General features: G+C 38.2%; 1 protein-coding gene across 10 annotated transcripts in view; it reads left to right on the top strand.

Moving 5' to 3' along the window:
- RYR2 (ryanodine receptor 2) overlaps nt 1-26,825 on the top strand; it is a 435,368-nt gene that overhangs the window by 158,487 nt on the left and 250,056 nt on the right. For 8 of the 10 annotated variants that reach the window (XM_040597875.1, XM_040597877.1, XM_040597881.1 and 5 more), the window contains exons 5-8: nt 10,428-10,442; nt 20,048-20,122; nt 20,886-20,964; nt 22,104-22,216. In XM_040597875.1, the coding sequence (XP_040453809.1) occupies nt 10,428-10,442; nt 20,048-20,122; nt 20,886-20,964; nt 22,104-22,216 (282 nt within the window). The remainder of the gene's footprint in view (nt 1-10,427; nt 10,443-20,047; nt 20,123-20,885; nt 20,965-22,103; nt 22,217-26,825) is intronic. The other 2 variants (XM_040597879.1, XM_040597885.1) reach the window with 1 other exon arrangement.

Genomic DNA, 26,825 nt, shown 5'->3' on the forward strand with positions numbered 1-26,825 from the left:
GCTAACCAGAATTTTGGAGGGAATTACTCCAGGGCTGCTGTGTTTCTGGTGCTTTTGTTCCAAAATCTTTATTCTATTGTAAGGCATGTGGTGGCTGTTGAAGCTAGGAGAGAATTAAATGGGCTTAAGCTATTCCTCGAACCTTTGGCTTTTTCCTTTTGTCTCTCAGCAGCTGTGACTGTGAGGGTTTGGAGGTCTGCTTCGGTGCAGAATCGAACAGATTAAAGACATTTTGTCAAACCTAAAAGCTAATGGAAGTAAAGCTTACCTTTTCAGTCCCATCCCCCATTTCATATTTCCAAATGGCTTTTCTGCCTTTAATTAAACTACCATGGGGAGAAAATGCCAACATTTGACAGAGGGATTTACTAAATTTCAAGTTAGAAGTTAGAAGACACTGAAGAAGTTAGAAGAATGGAAGTTAGAAGACACTGAATGTATCTTATTTAGGAGAAAATAACAGTAATGAAATAAGCTGAAATTGAATAATGCATAATGAAGGGAATTCCTTTCAATCTACTTGTCATATTTTCGCTTTTAATATGTTTATGAAATACGGGAAACATGTTTTAAAGTGTCTGTTGCTGTGAATTAGCAGCTACTGATGTTTGTTTGCAGATTTGAGATTTCAAAATGGATTTTGTGTACCTTTAGGGTTTGATTTTAAAAGGACTTATGTTCTTATGGAAGCACCTGAATGTCTGTCTTGCCTTTCAGAATGACTGCTTAGCACTCTGACAGAATTCAGGGTAAGGAGTAGGAATTTTCTAGAGCATCTATGATTTCCAAAACCTGGCCTTTTTTACGCATTTGCCTGCATATAGATGGTAAATTATTTTGGAAATTTGGCATTAAAGAACCATCAAGAATTACTGTTTTCAAAACAGATTACTCTGAAGAGCTTTTTACCTGAAGACAAACAGAGCATACTGTTTTTTAAATTTACATTGCAAGGGATAAGTATTTTCATCCTTACCCTGGCTAATGGCAAAGCTGCACTAGCTATAACATTGTAGGATTGTCTGGAACTTAAACTGATAGAAGAACCTCTTCTGCAGAAGGCAATGGTAAATCTTTTTTTCTTCCCCACAAACAGTTATTGTGTTAGCTCAGTTTTATGCCACTAGTAAAGCTAATTTTCAGTTTCTCTGGAGAAAAGAAACTTGCAGGGTAAGGATTCACACTTTAGACACTTTTCAAAAGAATTGCTTTCATTACAGAGACTTCTCAGAAGTAGTGAATACATTCTGGCTTTGAGGATAGTGTAGACTGGAAAAATGTAACAAGGGATTTTGGCTAGAGGAAGCAAGCTAGGGTTGTTGTAGAGTTTGCAGTGTGCTGAAAACCAGAGCTTCATCAATATGTCTTCAGTGCCATTATAATAATTGCACATCTATGCAAAAAAAAAAAACAAAACAAAAAAAGGTGTGATTTTCAGTCGTTAACTGAATTATCTAAGGACTTGATTTTTTTTCTTTTGAGAATTTTTTGTTCACACTTAGTTAATTTACTTAAATATAGATTTATTTGTCAGATTACTGTGGTGGGAAATTATGCTAATTGAGCACAAATATTTGATCCCCAGCTTAAAGAAATTCCATTCAGTTTTTAGCTATACACTGCGGAGGTGACTCGATGTGGGAAATAGTATCGGCAGTGTTAATGTAGGATCAATCAGTTATTCTCACACAGATCTTGAGGGAAAATGGGAGGATGTAGCGCTTGTATGATGTTAAAATGAACAATCATATTGATATGGAGTGATGATGGAAATACTGCTTGTAATGTCATTCCTACAGCTATGGTTTCAACCACATCTGCACATCCATCCTTAGTGTACTGTATGTTGTAGCAGATGCTAATTGCAGCCCAAGTCTAATTCACATCATCTAGAGAAAGTCAGAGAAATGTTTTTTCTAAGTACACTTTTTCTTTCCAGAAGAAATCTGTGTGCAAATCTGAATGAAACTTATTTTAATAGAATAGTAGCATTTCTAGTTGTATACTAGGATTCCTTTGGTATTTCTCCTTCAGTCCATTTTATAGATCTGATAACTTCAAGCTGTGCTCTATGTATCAATAGTAATTACTGTGAATTGCAGCAAACTGTGTACTTTCAGTTTACTTGTTTTCAATACTTCTTGATTAGGTTAGTGTAAAGATCTGATATTTCTGTGTAAACAAACACAATACTGAAAGGATAGTATGAAATATATAGTCATGAGATAATCTCTAAATTAAAATGATTTTAAAACTAATCTTGGCAACTTTGCTATCAAGAATTCCAAGGAAATAGCATTACCGTTTTGCTCTTTTCATCTAGCCAGAGTGCCCAAGAATTAAGGTAAGATTATGATGTTAGAAAGTGTTTGAACAATCGTAGTAAGTGACACACTACCTAAAGCTGTCCAAGGAGCCAAATAATATAATAGCCCCAAACAGCTGTAAATATTTACATTAACAACACATCCTTACTGTCCTCAGGTAAAGCTCCAACAGATTTTAGATTTTCTGCATTTGTTTATTTATTTATTTAGAGAGAGAATGGTTAGGATGATGGATAGAATGATGTTGTGCACCTCAAACTTCATAATTTGAAGTCCTGCAAAAATATTTTAATTTTTCTTTCTTGGTTTGTTTTGGCTTGGGTTGGTAGGGTTTTTTTTGTCTTGGTTTTTTTGTGGTGGATTTTTTTTTAATGTTGAGTCATTACCATACAGGTAATCTGGCTGCTGAGTGCTGAGTTTAGTTCCTCCACAAGGATGATACTCCTGTGACACTAAGCACTCACATAGGCACTTGTACCCAAAAGATCAGGTACCATATGCAGCTGAAGTTGTAAATCAGTGGAATATGATCAACCAGTTGTTGGTTACATTCAATTACCAGTCCTGCTTCTCAGAGTAGCTGTTGAGAAAATTAGATGCTAGAGAAACAGGTGCACGTAAAACTTGCAGATTCTGATTTCTTGAACAAGTGAATTCTGAAGGTGACATGGTATTTTCTATGCATTTAGTCCTCAAATCTACATTGATTTCAATAGGGTAGGATTTAACAGAGACACTTATTTGCAGTCCAGAAGTGCATCAGAAGTGAAATTATTACCTTGCTTCTGAATGCTCAGTAGGCAACCTCCAGTGGATTCTTGAATATCAGTATCTGATACAACGTAGGTGTTCTGTTCTTAGTTTGTAACAGGTCAGCTCTTCAGATACTGGAAGTGCTTTCGGTGTTTATGCCGTAGACAGTGTAAGGTTAGCAAGTTATTTAGACTCCTAATTATAATCAAGGCAGAGAAACAAACATTTCTAGTGCGTAGTTGCTCACATCCTACAGAAAATGTCAGTTTGATAAATTATATGAATTGCATTCTAGAAATGGCTGTCTCTTCTCTGACTGTAAAGTCTACACAACTAGTGGAAGTCTGCATAGGGCAGATAAATCTCATCTCATTCTTAATAAGTCTTAAGACTGACTTTTTTTTAATAGTGTTTCACCCTGGATATTGCATGTATCTATGTTGTTTTTTAGGGTGTGTAGAATGCCACATCTCGAATATAAATGTGACTAAGCTCTGCTATAAGCAGTGCCGCTCCACTGATGGAGTGGGAGCTTTGTGTATAACTATCATGTCACCACAATTTGATCTCTTCTTTTAGCTGAGTTAGTGTTGAAGTGTACAACAGTTATTTATTATACTTGGTGATTGTATTGGTCTGTCTTTTTCTCACTTCAACACTTTGGTTTTAATGTTTGGCAAACAGTACGTTTCAAGAGCAATGGATGTGCTGGGGTTTAACCCAGCAGGCAGTTAAACACAGTAAAACCCGCAGCTGCTCCGTCATTCCTGTCCTTCAGTGGGATGGGGGAGAGAATTGGAGTAACATTTGTGGGTTGAGATAAAGACAGTTTAATAGAAAAGAAAAGGAAGAGATAATAATAATAATAATAATAGAATTAGAATATACAAAAGAAGTGATGCACAATACAATTGCTCACCACCTGCTGACTGGTGCCCAGCAGGTTCCTGAGCAGCAACCCCCGGCCAGCTTTCCCCCCAGTTTGTATACCGAGCATGATGTCACATGGTATGGAAAATCACTTGAGTCAGTTGGGATCAGCTGTCCTGGCTGTGTCCCCTCCCAGCTTCTTGTGCCCCCCACCCACTCACTGGTGGGGTGGTTCGAGAAGCGCAGAAGTCTTTAACTTAGTGTAAACACTGTTTAGCAACAATTAAAACATCAGTGTGTTATCAGCATTATTCTCATCCTGAATCCAAAGCACAGCACTGGACCAGCTACTAGGAAGAAAATTAATTCTATTCTAGCTGAAACCAGGACAATACCCACCCGTTATTCTATACCATTTACATCATGCCCAGGTCCCACACTTTCCAATATATTCTTTCCTGTCTTTTGTTATATACACACATATATCATTCCCTTTGTCTATGAGCCATCCCTCTAAAATGTCCATTCAGTTAATTTAGTCCATGACTTTAGGCTCTGTCTGTCATAGTAGTTCTTCAGGGCTGTAGAGTTGGTGTGTGGTGTTGCATTGTTGCATGCTGAAGCCAGTTCTGGTTCTATCATTGCTGCATTTTGCCCATTTTCGTCGGAATTAATTCTTCATTAATCTAGGCAATTTTTACTGTAATACCATTGATATGGCGTATAGCAACTATAGTAGTGATGACATACAATATTATATAGCAATTAACATCATACAGTTCAAATCTTTGGCTATTCTCACCCAGAATCAACGCTCCTTGAGGTATACATTGGACTTCCCCCATCCTTCCACTTTATCCAGTAAGTGCACCCAGGTCCTTGAGCAAAAGCAATCCCATGGATGGATTTGCCTTTGCCTGAAGCAAAGGGTGAGCGAGTCTTGCTGGTCACTCCTTGGCTTTCCAGTTGACAGACCAGCTTATGGATGGGAATTGGAGAGTCTCGGCTGGTGTGGCAGTGCTGCCGGTGCAGCGTTGTGTTAGCGATTGGCACCTCTTCTTAGCAATTCAGCAGCCCCACAGTTGAAGGGTTGTCTGAGAGACTGGCAAGATAGACAGCTGCTTAATTTCCTCCATCTCCAAGGCAGCTATATTGAAAGCCCACCAGTACCCTTTTGGGTCCTTGAAATGCCAAGGATGCACGGAGCTTCTGGGCCAGTCACTACGAGGCGCTTTTGCCACTCGTTCCCAGTTCAGGCTCACTTCAGCCTCCAATACAGTTAGCTGTTGGGATCCCAGTTGTTCCAGAAATACAGATGAGTCCTGCCCCTTTGTAGCTTCATGGCATTAGGGTATGCTGTGCACTGGTGTCTGCTAGACCCACTTCTGTGGGTCTGATCTGTCAGGCCACTGAATCCACCCACTCCAGTAAAACCAGTTGTCCCTTTTCTCTATGTGGCTGGATGCAGGGCCCCTCTACTCCTGCTCATAGTATTTGCTACTTGTAAATATGAATCAGAAAGTCCCCTCATCAAGATCAGGAGTAAGATCAGCCCTTCTGCTCTGTCTGGGGAAATTCCCAGTGGAGACTGGAGCAGCAGTTTCCCTGGAAGAACCCCCTTTTGTGATTGTTTTTCCTTGCAACTCACATACATGTGTCTCTAGGGTCAAGGTGGATTTTTTTTCCGTTCCATTTCCTCATGTCCTCTCTGTAGTCATGCAGGTAAAACCATGGTGTGTACCCACTATATCCTCTTTCTTGGGCGGAAGAGCACTTATACCTAATACCTGAAATAGTGGTCCAAACAGGTGGGGAGTAGGATCTATCCTCTTTGTGTTGCTGGACCAATTTCTCCACAGCCAAGATGAGGGAGGAAGAGAGACTTCCTTTGTATTGCCAGAGTTGGCCAGCCAATTCATCCATCGTTTGTGCCTCTCCATTTTTCCAGGTCATTACTGCCAATAAGTTGGCATATGATGATGGTGCACTCTAAAAATTTCCTCCATGTGGGTTGTGTGCACCTCACTTCATCTGGATCTTTGGGTAACTGCTTGTTACCCAGGCCATTGTAAATCACCTCCAGCATGGTTAATCCCCTTAGGTATTGCATACCTTTCTCGATGGTCTTCCACTTGCTTGGGTGACATATAACATCTTCCTTGAAGGGATAACTTTCCTTCACACCTCACAGCAGTTGCGTCCAGTGTCTGAGGTCTTGTGCCCCTTTTCCAACCACCTTGTCAATGCCCCCTTCCCTAAAAAGGGATCCCAGCTGTTTGGCTTCCTGACCTTCTAATTCTAGGCTACTGGCCCCGTTACCCCAACATTGGAGCAGCCAGGTGACAATGTGCTTGCCTGGGCAACAGCTGAAATCCTTTTGTGTATCTCCCAGCTCAGTCAGGGATAGGGATTGGGTAGTTATCACCTGGTTTATGAGTTCTGCCTCTTCCTCCTCCCCGATCAGCGGCCACCTCTCTTCCTCCTCTGGTTCTTGTTTATAATCCTGCCTCAGAGTAGTCTGCCTTGTCCACTTCTTTTTCCTGCTTCTTTTTAGAAGAAGCTCCTTTTATCTCTTATTAAACAAGCTGTCTTCCACTTCCAATATTTCTTCTTGTATATAGGAGCGACTGAACCCAGCATGGGCTGGTTCTTTGGTTCAGCTGCAGTGCCTGTCGCTGGGGCTGGAGGAGATGCTGTGCCTGTCGTTTTGTCATCAGATCCCTCTTCCCCTTGAGGGTCCTGAATAGAGTTGAGCAGGGCCTGGTAGGTATGGGCCAGGCCCCAGGACACTGCACTGGTTTGAGTCTCTGGAATTGCCAGGGTGACAGTATAATTTTTCCAAATATTTTACTAGTTTTTCAGGATTCCGCTGAATTTCTGGTGAAATTCCAAGATGTTGGAGGTGACTGCTGGCCCTAGGCACTTGCCTGTACTATCCCACACACCCTGCCACTCATAACTATCGAACCTCGGGGCAGACCTCTGGGTAGAATTCTTAAAAGACTTCTTTAACCCTAAACAAGACTGAAACAAATTCAGGAGACATAGCAATTGGAAGATGCTGGCTTGAACATCCTGTAGCTATTCGAAATTCTCAAGAGCTGTTGTAGTTAGCTTAGAGGAGAAGCAGAAGATGGAGGAGGGTCTTTCCCCCATAAATTGGCTCTCCCAGGAGAAAAGGTAGAAGATGTAATTATTAATAGTTTCCAATAGATGGCTCCCCAAGGACGGGGATGATGGCAATGCTGAGCACAAATACCAGAGAAAGTCTCACAACAACCAGTTTTATCGTATCATAAGCCAGTGTTACAACAAAACTGTAACCTTAACCCAGCCCCTAGAGGTGATAGGCAGTACAACATGGAACACAGACAAGTGAGGTGTTACATGACGCAACTCTGAGAACATACACAAAACCTCTGAGAGCAAATAAACCAACATTGTGACCAGTGATTATTAAACTAATATAATGCATGCTTATAAAAAAATTTGTTTTAACGTGCTCTGGTCAGATCTGTCGGTATCTCAACCCTTCACGCCCCACACTGGGCACCAAAAAGGACTGTTGCGATTTAACCCAGCAGGCAGTTAAGCACCACACAGCTGCTCACTCACTCCCCTTGCATCCCCCTTAGTGGGATGGGGTAGAGAATTGTGGAAAAAAGTAAAATTCATGGGGTAATATAAAGACAGTTTTACAATTATTTTCTCTTCTTTTTCTGTCCTATTAAAGAATAAGAATATACAAAAGAAGTGATGCACAATACAATTGCTCACTACCCGCTGACTGATGCCCAGCAGGTTCCTAAGCAGCAGCCCCCGGCCAGGTTTCCCCCCAGTTTATATACTGAGCATGATGTCACATGGTATGGAATATCTCTGGGGTCAGTTGGGGTCAGCTGTCCCGGCTGTGTCCCCTCCCAGCTTCTTGTGCCCCCCACCCACTCACTGGTGGGGTGGTTCGAGAAGCGCAGAAGTCTTTAACTTAGTGTAAACACTGTTTAGCAACAATTAAAACATCAGTGTGTTATCAGCATTATTCTCATCCTAAATCCAAAGCACAGCACTGGACCAGCTACTAGGAAGAAATTTAACTCTGTCCCAGCAAAATCAGGACAGGGTGTTAGAATGACATTAAGAAATAAAGTTATAGGTCTGTTCTATCTGTTGAATTTTTAAGTACACGTTCTGAATTGCTAATGTTAGTCCACAAAGTCACATGCACTGTTGTGCTGTGGCACAGAGAGCAAGAGTGAAGGAGCAGAAAGTTCTTCTGCAAAGGGTGAGTTTGAGAAATGTCTTGTGTAAGAATCTATTGCCTACCTGAAGTGTGTAATTTCTATTAGTTTGCCTCAGGGTGTTGGGGTTTTTTTTGGTGGGGTTTTTTTTGTGTGTGTGTGTGTGTGGTGTTTTTCAAAGTGAGCATTCTCCTTTGGCTAAGGAGGAATTTGGTCTAAAAACCTTGGAGAACTTGCTTGCAGAGGGGTGTGATGGGAATATCTGGAACTCTCTGCCCCATCCATTTGCTGGTAGCTGGGGCTGTCCCAGTTCATGGCACGTAACTTCTCAGGCTTGGCTTGAAGTTTCACAGGGGCATTTCTTCATGTTTGTGGACATAGCGTGCTTTTAAGTGTTTGCCATGAAGAGAAAACATTTTTACAGCAATTTATTTTCAGAATATTTTCCCCCTGGTGGTTTTGAAGCAGTAGGTGTTCAGACTTCTCTCACCCACTGTTGTCTTTCACGTTTTCTAGCTTGAGGGGGATCGTTCATGGCACTTTCTAAGAACTGTAAATCATCTTCCACGTTATTAAGGAATCAGAGTAACTGTAAATAACATGATATGACAGATCCGGACAGATGACAGTTGTTTCTCTCTCATTTGTTACAATTCATTTAATATGTCGACTGAAGAGAAGGAATTGTTAAATTAGGTCTTCCAAAAAATGCAGCACAAAAAGCTGCTTAATCATTTTAATAATCAAGGGAAGAGATAAACTATTCACTTCAATTTGAAGCTAGTTAAGAGATTACAACCAAGCAGTTACATAAATTGTCAAGAAGAGAACCAGAAGGTTTCACAGAAGGACTGTTTTTTAATGTACTTGTAATACAGAAAAGCAGTGGGGTTGCATAGTTCTCAGAATAAAATTTCATAGGTGAATGACAGCTAGAAGAGACTGCGGTCTTTGAAGGATCTAATCTTGATCAACTGACAGCTTGATGGCACATGAAAGTCAGTACTGACAAATACAGGGAAGGTTATGTTAGAATTAATCATGTGATTTATGTTTTATATTAATGAATTTGCACTCATACTCCACTGTTGGATAGCTCAGCAAAGACTTCTGGTTAGTTTCTGGAGCCACACCATAAAAGCAAACTGAATATTGGAGTGACAAAAAATGGGATGAATAATAATGCCAGAATGATCATACTGTCACAAATGAACATGTCGTTTACATCCTTGCTTTATGGGGATGGTGGACAAGGTGCGTGACCTTCAGTTTTGGTCAGTTTGTTTCCAAATGTCTAATTACAAAATAGACCTAGAAGACTTTTAAAGGGGAGAAGTCTGAATACTTTGAGATCGTTAGATGATACTTTTTTTCTTTTTTATTCTTTTTCTTTTTTTTTTTTAAACTAGAACATCTTGTACATCTACAGAGAACAGACACCTCTGTTTTAAAAGCATGTATGAAACGAAAGCACCCAGACTTGCTTGGAAGCTCTCCAGTTAGTGTCTTTTCATGTGGGATAGAGCCAAACTTCAGTCCTCAGCTTCAGACTTGGTGATATCAAAACATGAAATGATGAGGGCAGAAGAGGAAAAGGTGGCCATAGAACTCTCACAAAGAAAACCAAACCACTGCCTGTAACGTAACATATCATTCTCCTTTTATCCTTGAGAAACCTCCATGAAAATAAACCTAAAAATTTCCATAGTCTTCCGACATCAGTCATGTGACACTGATTTTAACCACTGCATGAAATATTAGTAACGTTTTCATTTTCTTAATGTATTGCACATTTATGTATGATATGTTACTACAACAGTGGTGTTGCTCTCCAGTACTGCACTTTGAATGCAAGACTTTACAACTCGCATTGTACCTAGTTAGACACTATCTGCAGAGCAAGTTTATGATCAGGTGTAGCTCCTGCTTTACCTATACTGTGTTTTATCTTCAATCAGTAAGTATTTAATGTGCTATGCTATTTAAAGTAAAAAAAAAAAATCTGAGAAAACTATTGCATAAAAAAAAAAGATGAAGCCTTGTTCTGAGCAGCTGTTTTGCTTCCTAGCATAAAGCTATAATTATGCTAATTGCAATGATAAATGTTCCTTTTAAATGTGGTTTGCAGCTCTGTGTATCCCACTCACTTTTTCAGGGAAAACAATCCCATTTTTAAGCACCTGAAAGCAAATATTCATTTCACATTTTCTCTTTTTTTCCCCTTCTCATGGCTCTACAGAAATTTATGATGAAGGTAAGCAAGTTAAACATTTGGTATTATACTTTCTGTGAATTCCTACAATTTAATTTAAATCATTACTTTATTTTTAACATCAGCATCATACTTGCCTTCACTAAAGTAGCATGTACTGAATTTTTTACAAATCTGGATTTAGAAACCACAGTGACTCTAGCTTGGAGTGGGGTTATGGTTTATTTGGATCATGAAGGACCAAAGGCAGGTACCCTTGTGGAAAGAGGACTCTGGGCTGGCTTCTCTAATTCTCAATTCACCCTTACCCTTTCACTGAGAGTGTAACACCATCTGGTAAATAAGAAATCTTGAGGCAATGAATAAATAACAAAATTTGAAGTAAAACGTTTGAGCTTTTTGGAAAGCAGGGACAGCACAGTGTTCTGTGGCAAGGATGCTGCTGTGATGGTGTGGTGTCTCAGTGGGCTGGGAGTCACTGGCCCTTCACTGCCACAAGTCAGTAAGCATGTGCAGGAGCTCTACTTCTCAGTGCTTTTATTATTTTTTTATTATTATTATTTAAGATTGTGACAAGGCACTTGGTCAACCTCCAAACGTTTTGAGTAACTGACGTTTGAATAATTTACTGTGATAGCCAAGATGTGTTGGTTATCCATTTCCTACTTTTCCCTTCAATTATCAATGTCTATTCCCAATTAATCTAAAATTATTTGTTTACTGATTTTCATCCCCTAGGAGTTTGTTGTTCTATGGTATGGTCTCTCCAAAGGGGAGGAATTCTAGGCTAGATAAGCAGTGCTATTTTAAGGGCTGAATTTAGTGATGTCAGAGGAATTTTCTTATCGTGACTCCTCTGCTGATCCATCTTTTCTTCCCACTTGGCTGTCTGCTTTATTCTTTATCTGTGACTTTCTTTCTCAAGTGATAAGGATGATTCACATTCCTTGTATCATACAGCAACAGAAAAAGCTGAGGCACAATCCTTAACCTGTGAAAAATGCCACCCTCCTCCACTTATTTAGCTGTAGAACAACCAGGAAGATTTTTATTAATTCCTTCTATCTCCTATGCGGTGAAGGAGGAGGAGTATGGGGGAAGAGAAATCTTCACTAGGCTAAGGGAGAAATCAATATATTTTATCCTCTTGGGCATTTTTTTTTTCCAAACCACTGAAAGTGCTTGAAAGTCAGAGTTTGTAATGCAAGTATTGCCTCAGCCATAAATATAAATGTTTGTTTTACATAGGAGGCTGGAACCAGATAATCAATATTATTTGTTCTTGATTTATTTTAACTGCTGTATCTGCTTTTCATTGGTGTGAAGTTACCCATTGCTGGGAAAGTGATAACATAAATGTAGTGTTGGAAATATTAATTGTGAGGTATATTTGAAATGTTTCTAATTATGCGGCTGTTTATTCTGCCTTCTGACAGGTCAATATCAGTAAAACTGGGATCACTTAGCATGGTGCTGGTGCAAATACTTATCATCATTACCAATGACTCCAATCTTTTTAGTATAGGTACTAAAGTATCTCTGTGTTTTTAACTGAATAAGGCATGCTCATGACTTTTACTGGCCAGTTGATTTTTTTCAGGTTCAGATGTGATATTTATATAAAGCATAATTACGCATTGTAATAGAGTTTGTAAAGCAAGCCATCCTTAGAAAACCTATAGTTTAGCTAAACTTTTTTTCTGTATTTGGCTGGGCGTGACACAAAGTAGGAAGTAACATGCTGATCATGTGAATGAAAGAAGGGGTTTTTTGTTTCTTTTTTCCTTTTTTTTGGTTGTTGTTTGGGGGTCACAGTGGCCATCATTATCTAAGAGTAGGTACTAGCAGAGTCATCAGTCATACTAATCTCCATACCTGAATTTTTGTAGCACTTCCTGTGTTGTAGTGAAATCCATGAAAAGACAATCAACTAAATAGTGATTTAAGTCAGGTGTAAAGACTAGGAAGTTGGTAGGTTCAATTTCCAGTTTGTTATTCCATTGTAACATGGTATATGGGCTACAGTAGGACAACTGAAGATGTTTTAGACTGGTTTGAATTTGCCATTTGCTGTCACTGTTTTTTGATACGAGCGGGGTGAAGGAATATAAACCACAGTGCCATGTGTCAGTGGATGGATTTACCTTGCCTCGAAATGCTGTGCTGCAACTAAACACTGTGGGTTTGGTGCCCAGCCTGGAAATGGCAGCCCAAGAGCACAGTAATTGTGGAAGGGTCTTGTTAGCATTTTGGGGTTTTGGTAGAAGAATTCAAGGTGTATGGGTGTGGAATGCTGTTACTTTGGAAAAGAAATTCTGTCGGTTTTGTGTCAATTTGTAAAGAAAATGGAGACTTCTGTGAGCAAGAAGAGCATGTAAAACTCCTTGGCTCACACTCTGTAGCTTTGTTTGCAGTCTTTACTGCTTGATGCATTTTCAAGTTCTCTGATTTTGCTGGAGATGTAATTTCCCAGTATTGCTATTCCATGTGCCAATTGTTTAGTTTTGCCTGGCTAATCTTGTCTCACAAACCTTCTAGCTCTGTTCCAGGGTTACTTCACAAGTTCTGCAGTGACTCAGCCTGTTTCCTCACGTTCTGTTTTCACCACTGCTTGGGGTTTTCTGGACTTTTTGGCTGGCATTCATCCCACAAGACTGAAATGCCTGACTTAGAGCCATGGGTATCCTAAGCTCCCTGTGTAACCACAAGCAGAAGCATAGGTGTCATTAAAGGGTTGCTCAGATTTTAGGTGGGCTGAATTACTGACCAAAAGTGCCTTTTTCTCTCCACTGGCTGTCTAATTGCCTTAGGCTAAATTAATCTGAATTTGTGTTTTATCATCAATAAATTCTTTTAGCTTTGCATAAGCCATTACTGACCATGCTGGTATTAAGATAACAAACTTTCCTGTGTTTTCCAGCTGGCTGTTGCCTAGTGTTAGAAAGAAGCTCTCTTTAGTCATCTGAAGTTGTGTTCAGCGTGAAAAAATTTAGACCATGATATAATTGTTGCAGAGTAAGAGGTCTCATTGAATGCATACCTGTGGTAGTCTCCAATTCTAGTCTTGTAGGATTGCATCATCACTGCTGTTTTTAGATAAATATTGGCCTCCCTCAGCATTGGTCTAGAACAGAATAAAAAAAAAATGTATTAATAGTGAAATCAATAGATGAATAGTTTTTACATTGCTATGGAAACACCATTTTGAGCATCCTCTCCAGAAATGGTTGTAGCATAATGCAAATATTTATGTGTAGAACCATAGTGAGATGGTTTTAGACTGGGATATCCTTCCCTCCTATTCCTCCCAGTTCCTTTTAGTGTTTTTCCCATTTCTTTCACTTCATTTCTAATTCTGCCATCATGGAGTTTTCCTTCTCCTGAGTGAAGACTCCAAAGCTTTCAAGATCTACATTTATTCTGCATCCTTTCAGTACTTTTCTTCCTATATTGCAGATTACTATATGGGAGCCTTTAATTTGCTTAAATGCAGGAAGCCCTGAAGAATTATATGTAAACAAAGCACATGTTCCCTTGTTGTGCACTCAAAGTTTTCATTCTAAAAAACTATCTCAGATTAAATACTTGTATTAGCCTGCTGGTTTAAAAACTTCCACCACCCTCTTGAAAAAGGCATTGGTGCCAACAGCTTTACATCTTGACACGGGTAGTTTGTGACTGGGAGCAACATAGTCCAGGGCATAAATACACTTTTACTCATAATACATGGTAGCTGATTTTTTTTTCTATGAAAATACTTCTGATCAGACCCACCTTTCCTATTTACCTTTCTCTTTCTAATGGATCAAAACCGCAGTTTCAGAATGTAATGACTGCTCCTGAATGGGAAATTTGACAGCCCCAATATGAGTCCCAGGGAAGGGACTTTGAGAAGTTCCATCACTGGAGGAGCTTGCACTTTGTTTATATATAATTTTTTAGAGGGTCCAATTTGCCAGTTGGTTTATTTCTGTGGTGGTGATGGTTTTATATTAAAAGGGTTCAAAGCAGGTAACTGTAGGATATTATGTTCTGTGTTTAATTATATACTTCTGCTTATACATTTAAACTAAGTATCTAGATTTAGAGATAGGAATTTTTTTTCTTCGTTCTGTACTTTTCTAACAGTATAAGTGCTAGAAATAAACTATGGAGCTTCATGAAACTTAGAACATACTTGTGGTGGCACATTTATATTTTCAGGTGTTTTTATGGAAGTATAGGTGTCCTCTGTTTGACATGGTGTTGCCTCCAGCATCTACTTTAAGTATATGATGGCCATCATTAGTGTGCTCCATTTTAATGAAGTATAAGTATTCAGTGTTTTAAAGGACATTGCTTTTTTCCAGTGTACATATTAAATAACCACTGAAAGTCATATTTGAAACTTTTAATGTTAACTTGCAGTATTTGCCTTGGAAAACATTTGTGAAGAAAAACAGGGAACATGTTGCTGCTTTTACTGTACAGCTGCTCTCACATGTCAAAAAAAATTCAGTGCCATGAAAAAAATTGTCAAATATTATTTTAGAAACCCATTCGGAGCAATACTGAGTGGTCCTAAGTTCCATCTAGACTCTTTGGGCTGGTGTTTCCTATGGCTGGGTCTGGGGCACAGAGGAAATACCAGGAGAGCAGCTGGTTGCAATTCGGTCATAATTTACCATTACTGTAAGTTATATGGATTGCATTTTTGAAGGACTTGCAACTGATGTCTTGTAGCTTATTATTTCACTCGATTTTGTTTTAATTTTTGTTTTTAAGTCCATCAAAACTATACTTACAGCCTAGTCTTTGTACTGTCATTTTCCCTATAACATGTACCACTAATTCCATTCTGCTGTTTTGGGTTCATCATGGAATGAGGCAGAAAAAGCCATTACATCCTTCTTAAAAACTCATTGTTGTCTCGTATGATTTTCTAGAGAGTACACTTCAGTTCCTGTGCTCCTTGTGACATTTTCAGTGTTATAAAATGGCTTTCATGGGTGACTAGAATTGTCCGAATAGGCATGTGCTAAATGCAAATGCTGTCAGGCTTTCTCGAACATTAGATTTCTGAATAATGACAACGTTAAAAAAACTTTATCTGTACATGCACAAAACACTGAAACAGTTATCATTTTTAAGTACATGTTAAAGATGTTTGTCTTTCTCTGGTACCTCTCTGAAGCTCATAGCTTTTTGCCTTTTCTTACATTTGGAGATTTTGGAGACCTGTGAAGAAAAGTCAGCAACAAAACTTTGGCATTTGCTTGCAGTAGAGTACTCATTGGTCTAAGAAATGTTTTCTCTAGTAGATATAAGGCTGTTCTCTTGAAAAGAATGGAAAGGTAATGGCTATTTGACTCTAAATCTCCTGGGATGCCAGAGGGATAGTCACTAATCTCTAAAAATTCTCATTGTAAGCGATGTTCCAGAAGCACAAATGGCTCCAAAACACTTGATCAGCGTCATCAGGATTAATTTCCTGCAGCTTCTTATATGCGGCCAGGAGTGTATCAATGCAGCCACAGACACAGCAGTGCAAGTGCTACTGTGTGAATTGTCAGTGGAATACCCCTTTTAATCTGTCAAGTAATTGCACGTCTGTACATATGACAGTTGTGTATATGCAAAATTGTACAGATGAAAAGGGGTTGCTGAGTCATGTGTAACATCTTACTGCAGGATTGGTACTCGCAGTAAAGCATATCCGTTGTTATTCAGTCTAATTCTAAATATTTCATGTTATGCTGCTTCCATCATTTGCACATTTTACTAGATTGTTTGTAGGTTGCAATTTCTAAGTTCTTTTTGGCATTTTAATCCTATTTAAAAACAAGGAAAATAACCGTTTCCTAATTTTAATTTATATTCCTCCTTTATTTTTGTTTCAAGATAACACCCTTTACATCAAATTACGCAGCTCAGATCTTTAAGTAGTCTGTTCTCATTGCCTGCTCTAACAATGCATTGAACTTGAAAGCTGTTCATGTATTTTGAATGCTAATTTCTTCAGCTCTAATTGTTGTTGTATTCTAAGTTGCCTTTGCTTCAGCAGTGGCTTTTGGGTGATGAGGTCACTCCAAATTAATCTTGTATTCCAACTGCAGAAATATTAGACTAGAGATGGACAGTTTATATGAAGTTTTCACAAGCAGTGTGAATTTGCCGTATATGCATTCAATCTCAATTTGTTCACTTTAGTTTTTACCAGTTCTGAAGGCTTTTCAAGTCTTATTCTAAATCCCAAATTCTTGGAGGATAAAATGAGAAGAGTTTTGCTTTTATATGTTTTATATTCCTGAATGGCATCGCTTGTAGAACTTCAATGGATAAATTGTTCTTTGAACAAAAATCTATTTTTGTTTTCCAGCCTGGTTTTATTCAAGGAACGTATTGTCCAACTTCGAAATTACTCCAAAAACAGGAAATTAAAAACATAAAGCAAACAAGACTGATGATAAATAATGGGTTGTTACAAACTTGCTTGCATTATAATGCCATTCATATATTTGTGCAAAAATATGTGGGCGTTATGTATTGAATTAGTCAGGACTGTGTCTTCCAGGAAGTCTCACTTGCAGTGTCTTGTGAAATGTTATTATTTGAATATTACTAGAAACTTGGTAAAACTTCAATGGCACACCTCATCTTGGAATGTTGCATTGTTGTCATAGAAGTCCAATTGATAACTTTTAAAATTATCTTTTTTTCTTTTTTTTTTTTTTTTTTTTTTAATAACACGTGGAATACAGTTCTCTGCAAGATTCTAGATAGGAATGGATTATTTTGAAAATTGGACTCTTTCAGTAGACAATCGTGGTACATCAGCTACTTACTATGCAATTTCTGGTATACAGATAAATGCTATTTAGTTATGAAATGAGCCTTTAAAATAGGAAATTAACTTATAGGTACGTACATATCCTAGAAGGCAGTTTCATAGTACCAGCTTTCTCTCCTAGCCTCTCCTCTATTTTTCTGTTTCATCTTTTCACTTTCCCTCCATGTGGATACCTTGATTATAATTGTCTTTCACACACCTTTAAGTGGAAAATGCTTGAAATGTTTTTTGCAATCATTTTTTTTTTTCTAAGAAACAGCAAGCTTGCTTGCATTGTCTTTAATGGGGAAAAATTGTTAAAAGGAGTTACTTTAATCCTTTTGGTAAAAATTATCTAAAAACCCACTCCTCCATTTTTCACAAAAACAATTGAAATTTTTCCTAGTTCCAACCCCTCTGAATTACCTGGTCAAGGAAACAAAACAAAACAAAAAACCCCAAACAAACAAAAAAAGAGGGATGGGTGGTGATAAAGCAAGCAAAACACTTGAAAATCTTGTTCCAGCACCCCTGCCATGGGTAGGGACACCTTCAGCCTGATTTGGTCGAAGGAACCACCATGGCAGGGTGGTTGGAACTAGATAATCTTTAAGGTCCCTTCGAACCCAAACTGTTCTATGATTCTATTAAATATTTCTGAGCCGATCTTTATCTTTTTCAGCTACAAATGGGCATTTAGAAAAATAGGTGCTAGACAGACAAATTAATACAGCCAAAACAAGGGCAAGGTAACATAGCTGTGATTTTGTTGATCATGCTATTCCTTTCGTTTTTTGTACAACAGGCAAAAAAATGTGTATGTTAGGTATCAAATTTACAACTAGTAACACAAAATAATTTTGGTAAAAATATTAATGAAATTTCAAACTTTTGTCCATGTCGGTGACTATACTGGTTGGGTACCTATGCCTGCTGTGTGGATAAAGCTTCCAGGCAAATCTGAAATGTAGGTGAGGAAGTATGTTCACAGCAGTTTTTCCCCTCTTCCCCGATGTGATGGGCAGCAGACATTCAGCGTTCATCCTTGGGACAGTGGACTTCACATCACCAAATGTCATGTTCTTTCCTTGTGCCTTTGGAAAAAGTGGTGATAGTGGTAGTTCAAAGTTAAATCCTCATGTCTTGCTATCAAGACTGTGTCTGCGACAAAGACCATGACTTTCATTCTTAATAAAAATTCATGTCATTCAGTCTTCCAGACAAGATTATTGAATGCGCCTCCCTGCTTTTTGTGCTACGCCATTTGTTGAAAATCAGAATGTACCTTGTATCCATCAAAATGCTCTTTTCAGTAAAGATAAAAGCAATAATTTTTTGTAGTTTCTTAAAAGCGCTAAAATTATTATTTTTTTGAACTGCTTTCTTTTTCACCACCTATTGCTTTTTTTTTTTTTTTTCTTTACCAAGTAACTCAAAGATCAACAAATATGCTAATGGATAAAAGACAAGGAAGGACAACCCGTAAATGAGGAGTGGAAATAATTGTGTGTTGTCATCCTAGCCATTCAGTTATGTTGATCTTCAGGACTGAAATGAAGCTGCCAGAGAGTTAACATAGTATGATTGTTCCCGATTTATTCTGTAATGAATCTAATGCTCCAGTCAAACAGAAGGTCAGCCTACTGTGATAAAAGAAAGGGTATAAATGCTGTATACAAGAGATTAAATTAGAATCCTAGATGAAAGAATGTTGCTGTTTATGGAGCTGCCGCATTTATAGACTCAAAAATGCGTATTTACTGATATTGTTTAAATAGTGTGATATGCATAATGTTAGGTGAGATAATTGTGTCAGAGGAATATGGACTTGTGCTCTTGGCATTGCCTTCTCTGACAGTCTCTGCTCCCAACCACCGTCAGTCAGCTGCTTCTCGGTCTGAGGAATTCATAAATCTTCAGCAGAAGTTGAAAAGTTGCTCACGTTTTAACAAGATTTGTTTATACTTTCATGAGTAGTTAAATTGATTGTAGATAAATAGAAACTGTAATTAATATATTGTGAAAAAAAATTATTGCAGTTTCTTGGGATAAAAGTGAATTTTATTATTTTCATTTTCTGTCACTCAAGATTTGTGCTGTGTTTCTGAAGAGGAACATTTACTCGGGCATGACTTCTAAATTTTCAGAACCCCCGAATCCTGTTGAGTTAGCTTGGATGTGTTTGAGCACTTACCTGGCCTGGCAGATAAAGAATTCTGGCTGAGTATTGAAACACTACGGGGCAAACAGCCTTGGAGGTTGTTGATCTTCAGTGTGGCTGATATATGATTGATAATTTCTGATAAAGGAGGGATGATGCTCCAGAAGCTCCTTCTGCACACCTTCTGTATAGAAAAGTATTTAATATGGAGAGAAAATCGCCAAATGTGGAGAGTTTTAACAATACCTAAGGGTGTAGAGGGTAGTGTGGCATGCATCAAAGCTGCTCTGCTCTAGAGCCTGCCTGCTTTCAGCCCAAGGAAGCATCTAGAACATATCTTATACCAAATAGGTGGTGGGACAAAGTATATGCTATTTTCCCTTAGCCAATTGAGCACTTTTATTAGAAAAAGTCAGTAGCTTCTAGGTTTGCCTGTCCAAGTTCTACCTTAGATCTGTCCCAAGGACTTAAAAGGTCAATATCTTAAGAGGCAATTAAAATTAGAGAACACATTCACAGAACTACCTTGAACTAATCCCTGAACAGTGTTTATCAGGAAATTGACTGCTCTGTCACAGGTTGTCCAGGATTGACGGAGATTTGTTTTTCACTTTTTCTTTCTCAAAAGGCCCCGTTTTATTACAACACGCCAGTATATCACTTCTCTTTATCTTTCAGTCTGCACAAGGTGGCGGTCATCGAACGCTACTCTATGGACATGCAATCTTGCTGCGCCATTCCTACAGCGGCATGGTATGTAACAGCAGTTGATGGCAGCAATGATTTCTCTTTTTTTGTATGAATGTTATCTTTGAAAGTGCCCGGACCATTGCTCTTTATTGATATCTGGAGAATTATTCACATCAAAGAGGCATTTCTCCCATGGTTAATGGAAAGCTCTGTGAAGGGTAGATGCTTGGAAATACCAAACCAAGGTGTTCATATCTGGGTAAGTGCTAAAACTAGGTCTGGCTCTGTAGTGATGACTTCTCTGTTCGTCAGTCTATTTTGAGTTGGTGATTTCTCATTGCTTTTCCCTTGGATATTGCATAAGCTGTGACTGAATCCACAGCTGGCATCTGGCTGACAACCTGAACATATGTTGGAGAGTGAGTGGAAAAGGAAATTCCTTCTTGCACATATTTTGGACAGAAGCCTTACTCTTCAATTCCCTGATGAATTACATGGGTTCCAAACTCCTTAACCACAAGGGAGGTTTCGTGGAGCTGAAATTTGATGCAACCAGCTCCTTTATTTTCACTCTCACTATCCCCATGTCAGTGGAAAGATAACCTGGATAGACTGAGAGGTTATTTTAAAACATCTATCTTTGTCAAGTCTCCTTGAGTGCCATTCAGTTTATCAGGCATATATATATATATATGTTCTTGATAGTAACTGGTGGGGATAATTTATGAACAGCTAATCCCGTGTTAGTAGGTTGATGGCTTTTTACATTTCACTGGATTATCAGGCATGAACAGAACTAGTAATGCATGCTTTTTTATTTTGATAGTATCTGTGCTGTCTCTCTACGTCTCGATCTTCAATGGATAAGCTGGCATTTGATGTAGGATTGCAAGAGGACACAACAGGTAAACACTAGTTCAAGTGACTGTGTAATGAAGAATATGTTCAGTCTAAAAATCGGGAGTAACCTGTAAGTACATGTAAATCACCTAAAAATTAAGACTATTTTAAGGACTACAGAAATAAAGCTTAATATTTATGTTTTCCACATTCAGTATCTTATCTTTACATTTTATAATAGATAATGTATTTTTGTTTCTAGGAGATGTAAACATGTCTATTGATAGTTAAGTGTAAATTTCTACATTGAATATAATTAAAGGAATATTTCCTTGTTGTTATTCCTGTAGAAACCTTCTGCTGAAAAATTTTTAAACTTGTATTATTTTGAATAAAGATTCTATTAAAGTTTTAGAACTGCTGTTGACATTTGTATATTTAAGACTGATATAGCTTCTTACAGTGCCATCAGTTTGGTGTAACTGTTCAATTAGAAATAATAACTTTGCTTGTTTTTTAAAGACTTGCTGTGGCTAGGAGTAATAACAGTAATAACAGCAACGATTGTACAATTCCAAGATCAAAGTTTGTTTTTTTTCTGAAAATCATACTTTTTGTTCAAGAAGTATATCTGAAAGCAAGGTTCATCATGGGAACAGAATTTGTGACTGTAATATTTATAAATATTCTGAGGAATTAGAGACACTAACGGTCAGTAGAAGTGGAAGGAACATAATTAAATTTGGGTTTATGAGATCTTTCAAATATTGTTTTAAGTTATATTGTAGATTATTATTTTATTGCCCTTATTGACGGGTTGCTCCATTTCTTTGTCCTAATTCTTGGTGGAAGATCCTTTGATGTCTTTCCCAGAACCTGGAATGAAGGTGACAGGGAAGCTCTTTAGCAAAAGCAGCCTGGACCAGGTTGCCTAGAAAGCACAGAGAGTTAGCTCCTTGTTCAGCTCTGGAATCACTGTTACAGAGGTCTTGCTGTCTTCTGCATAGGTGTATTATTTCCATTTGAGTTTCTGACAAGGTGGTGCTGGAATGATATCGGTTATTGAAAACGCATGGACACTTGGTTTACCCAACTGAAAACTGGGTCAGAACTTTAGGACTGAGATAAATGTGGAAGTAATACCAATAAGATGGGACATTTTCTTTCTAATTTCTTTCTCTGCCCCTATTCAATAATGATACAGGTGAGGCATGCTGGTGGACCATCCATCCTGCTTCCAAGCAACGATCAGAAGGAGAAAAAGTGCGTGTTGGAGATGATCTTATTTTAGTCAGTGTCTCTTCAGAGAGATATTTGGTAAGTTCTGTAAGAATATCTGTACGGTGCTTCCTCTACAGAAAAAACAGTTAATAAAATCTCGTTCACATGTCCATCTCCACAGAGGTATAGCTTAAGGTGTTTAAACTGGTATTTGATATCATTTTGCAAACCAAGACACTGATAGTCTGGAAGGTGTGTCATTGATATGTGACTATTAATTTGTGTTCATTTCAGTAATGGAATAGAAGTTGAAAAATTTATTGATGAAGAAAAATGAAAATATAGAAAAAATAAATCTGTCCAAATTATAAAATTGAGGTGTTTAGAGTCATTGTGAATCCCTGCACTTACACAGCAAGAGAGATGATGATGACTGCAGAGGCTGATTTTCCTCAACACGTGGCGTTAATACGTGTACTGCATCTTTCATGCAAAATAACAGCATACTAAAACCATATTTTAGTGCAGAAAGAAATGACACTAATCTATGTTCTTGAGATTTTAATCTCTGTATTATAGTCCTAAAATGGTTTAGAACTAGATTTTAATGAATAGTTATTAATCCTATTTCAGTTATATAGCTCTGGTTTGATAGTAAGAAGGAGCAAAGATTCAGCAAAGTAATTTGGCTTTTACATGAACTTACCCCCACGTTTTTATAAACAGATGTTTTTCCAGACTAAATTAAGAGCTTGTGAACTACATAGATTCACAATCAGGAAAATATTTGTGGGTTTTCTTAAGCTATCTACTCAGTAGTTATATTTGCACTGTGAATAAAGCAATGATACTTTTATGAAAATTCAAACAGTTGATGAAGACTAAAATTAACCAATTACCAACGAGTGAATATTTTTCATGAAAGCTGTCTCTCCATCTTAAATTGTTTGTCTTGATCCATTAGGCCATCTACAAAATAACTTCAAAGGATGTAACTTTGAAAACAATCACAGTGTTTTCATTTTAAGTGCAGTGTCATGTTATAGCCCCTATTTTCTGCAATGCTTAAGGAATGTAGCAACTGATACCTTTTCCAATGGTTAGGTCTGTGGAGACATGAAGATATTTTTATGAATCCACTTGGATGATGAGACCAAACAGGGTCTATTGAATCCAGTGAGGAATGCTTTTCCTGAGGGTGAGGAGTTCCTCAGATGGATCCCTTGAAAGAGAATATTGTTCAGCAGGATGCTGAGGGTTAGTGTTATGTACATTATGTGCTTACAGTTAAAACCATAGGAAAAGGTAAGTTTTCTATCAAACATTCTATGTCAATATGCTGGTAGGAATAGGGTTGGAATGTCACCTTTTTATATTGCAATATTACTCTGTGTTTTCAAGCAACTTGCTTATTCTCTCCAGATTAAGACAAATAGGTTAACAATCTTGGGGCAAAGACATGCATGTAAAAATAACAGGTGAATATAGAGTTTGTTCACAGGGCATGGCTTTTTCACGATGTAGTCAGAGCTTAGTTTAATTTGTATAATACAAGGGCAGAGCAGAACACTGTCAGCTTCATAAGTCAGTCTTCCATTTGTCAGAGCACAGCTTAATTACTTAATTTCTTTTTTCCCCTTTGTGACTTTATGATCTCAGTCAGTAGCTTAGTGTTCAGACCTAATTTGGTTGGCAACTGCTATTAAGAAAATGTCAGGACTTTCCTATGGTTCCCCTTCCTGCTTTCCATTAAGAAGATTCTGGGACAGTTTGCTTTATTTTTTTCGGCTTGAAGAGTCATTTTTTTAATCGCAGTGAACAAGTGCTAAACCAGTAGGGAAATTAGTGTTAAAATTGTAAGCTGAAGGTCCGGGGATGTACATTTGGGCTGTCTGTTGACTCACAGCAATGTCCCTGGGCAAGTCATTCAGTTGCTCTGACTCTCATTAGCTCTACCTCTACAAAGGGATTTTGGATGCTTATTTTTCTGTGTAGAATTTCAGAGGAAGAGCACTAAGTGCTTGTGGCATTACATGGTGTGCGAGTTGCGCTACTGCCAGGTCCTTCAGAGAGGAAACTTGGCTCTGCTGAACCCTGTGAGCACAGAGCAAAAAGATGTTCTGCTATAAATATCGCCACCGTTTCAGTTCAAGCCAGAGTTGCTCTGTTTCCTTTCTTGAGGTGGTGCAGCCTGATGAGTGGACGCAATATTTCCAGCATGTTTCCCCAGCCTGTACGTAATAGCATGTAGCCCTGCACTGAGGTTGGCCTCTGCCTATTCTTAATTATATACCATGATTGCTTTCAAAATTGCCACTTTTTAATAGTTTAGAAATTCAATTAATTGTAATTTCTTTCAAATTCATGAAGCCTCTGGATAACTTGGTCTTTTAAACTTAATTTGAAAAAAAAATCGTTAGACACAAAGCAGCAATACAAAATGCATAAATGAAGATAAAAATGAAAATTGGTATCAGTGAGGTCAGTGTTACTCTGGCTGAGAAGTCAGGAAAGAGGGAAAAAACCCAACCCAGCAACTCTGAATCTACAATGCACAGATTTCAGCATAATGCTACAATTTCTGCACTGTGGTATATATGTAGTTACTGAGTTGCTGATTTGATTGATACCCTGCTGATGTCCTGAAGCTGCATTATACCAATCTGTGAACAAGTCTTGGGGTGTATTTCTTTTTTCTTTTTCTTTTTTTTTTTTTTTTTTTTTTAATTGAATACTGGAGATTAATATGAAATAAATGGGAAACTTTCTTTTGAAATGTAAGGTTTTCCTTAGCTTGAAGAATTTTATCATAGTTAACTGATGACAGAGTTCCCTTTCAAAAACAATGATATTCAAATTAGATGAAATTATTTGAAAGGTAGAGCTGATATCTGTCATTTGTCCTGAACAGGAGGACAGGTTCCTGAGTATTGGAAAGGCACTCCCTCTGCATCCTCTTGTATCAAAGACATCGTTTATTTTCAGCTCTTAGTTTTAATTCTCTTTATTATCAGATACTTGAGACAGCTTCTAGATACCTGTAGCACTTGTTAGATTTGTTGGTGCAATAGTACCAGGGAACATAGCAGTGTGTGATTTTTTTTTTTTCTTATTTATTTTTTACTTTTATTTAAAAAACTTTATTCTCCCCTGCCCTTTCATTTTTTTCCCTAAGAGTATGAAACTCAGTATTGGACTTTGATTTCTTCTATGTAAGTTCTGAATTCCATCATTTACTTCCTGTTGAAAAATAGTAAAAAAGGGTTTTTTTAAAAAAAAAATAATCTGAATCTGCATACACAAACCTGAAAATAGTGGAGGGTAGTGTTGAGCTGCTCATTACACTGATCGTAATGCAGTTCCCACAGAGTCTTTATACAATTTGAAATTCTATTGTGGAGGCTGGTTGATCTTCCCAGTAATTAAGGCTGCCAAGCTACTCTGCCTTATAAAATCCTGCTTCCAAGTGCTTATAATCAAGTGCTTGTAATGTAAAAAATGACTTAGAAATATTAGCATCTATTTCTGGTGGGGGATTTTTTGTTTGTTTTGTTGGATTTTTTTATCAGTCTGAAATAACTTTTTTAGTTCATCCAGAAGGGGTTAGACATCACTGAGCTTGAGGACAGGAAGAAAAAAAAAGATCGTTAAGAAAATTAATCTTGTTTTCTTGAAATGTTGAGCATCCCATGCTTTACAACAGGACATTAGGAACGTTCTTGATATCACAGGTGTACTTTTTGCTAACGTAAAAAAAAAAGAAAAGAAAAGAAAAGAAAAAGAGTTAGTAAGGCTCTCCTTGCTTAAACTTAGTGAAGTTCTGAGACAGTTCTCCTGAAATAATGCAGCTTGGTCATGCCCAGGGAAGACTTTTAAAATTTTCTGTTAGCTAGAACTTTGATAACTTTGTCTATTTTGCATATGCTAGACCTCTTGCACCTCCTGTGTGTTAATGAACTATTTAAACTCCCTCTACAGCAAACAATTAAGTACACCCCCACTCTGGTGGAACCAGATATTCCTTGTGGCTCCAGGTGGGAATAAAGTCAGGCACTGTATTGACAGCTGAGTACTCGGTGTTTTCAGTGCTGCTGGTGATCTTCTGTCATTTAAGATATGTGGAGGAGGAAGCTATGGGAATATAGAAGGAATAAAAGGCAGTTGATGTAGCAGGGACAGGAGCCTGGATATGAAGTGGGAAGGAGGGAAACTGAGTGGGATGTGATGACTGGCTGAAAAGACTGGCAGCTGAGGGCAGGCAGGCGGTAAGGGACAAACAGATTATCTGGACCAGAAGCTGGTGGCAAGGGAGCAGTGGGCACCTGCTGATTAAAGTTGTGTTAGAAATTTGGGGCAGAAAACCTGTGTCATTTTGGCAGGGAGAACTGGCAGAACCACCAGTGGAGTGGGACTGGGAATGAAGGACGACAAGGGAGATCTGTAGAGAAGGAGTGGGATGGCTGGGGAGAACCAGACTGCTGGATGAAGATGCAGAGAAGGGAAAGTCTGGGGCGAAGAAATAAGTAAAGAAGTGGAGGGGAAAGAGTTCTGGTGAGTTTCTGGGAGGAGGTCCAGTGCTGGCTGAGAAAGGAAGGGGCTGAACAAGAAAAAAGCCAAAAGACCTTGTTGGGGCTTTGTAGGTCTGCGGAGAACCTTTTGAAGCAGGAGGTCCTAATTCTGGGTGATAAGGTAGGCTGTAATGGGG

This window comes from Falco naumanni, chromosome 6, assembly GCF_017639655.2.
Source record: "Falco naumanni isolate bFalNau1 chromosome 6, bFalNau1.pat, whole genome shotgun sequence".
NCBI lineage: Eukaryota > Metazoa > Chordata > Aves > Falconiformes > Falconidae > Falco > Falco naumanni.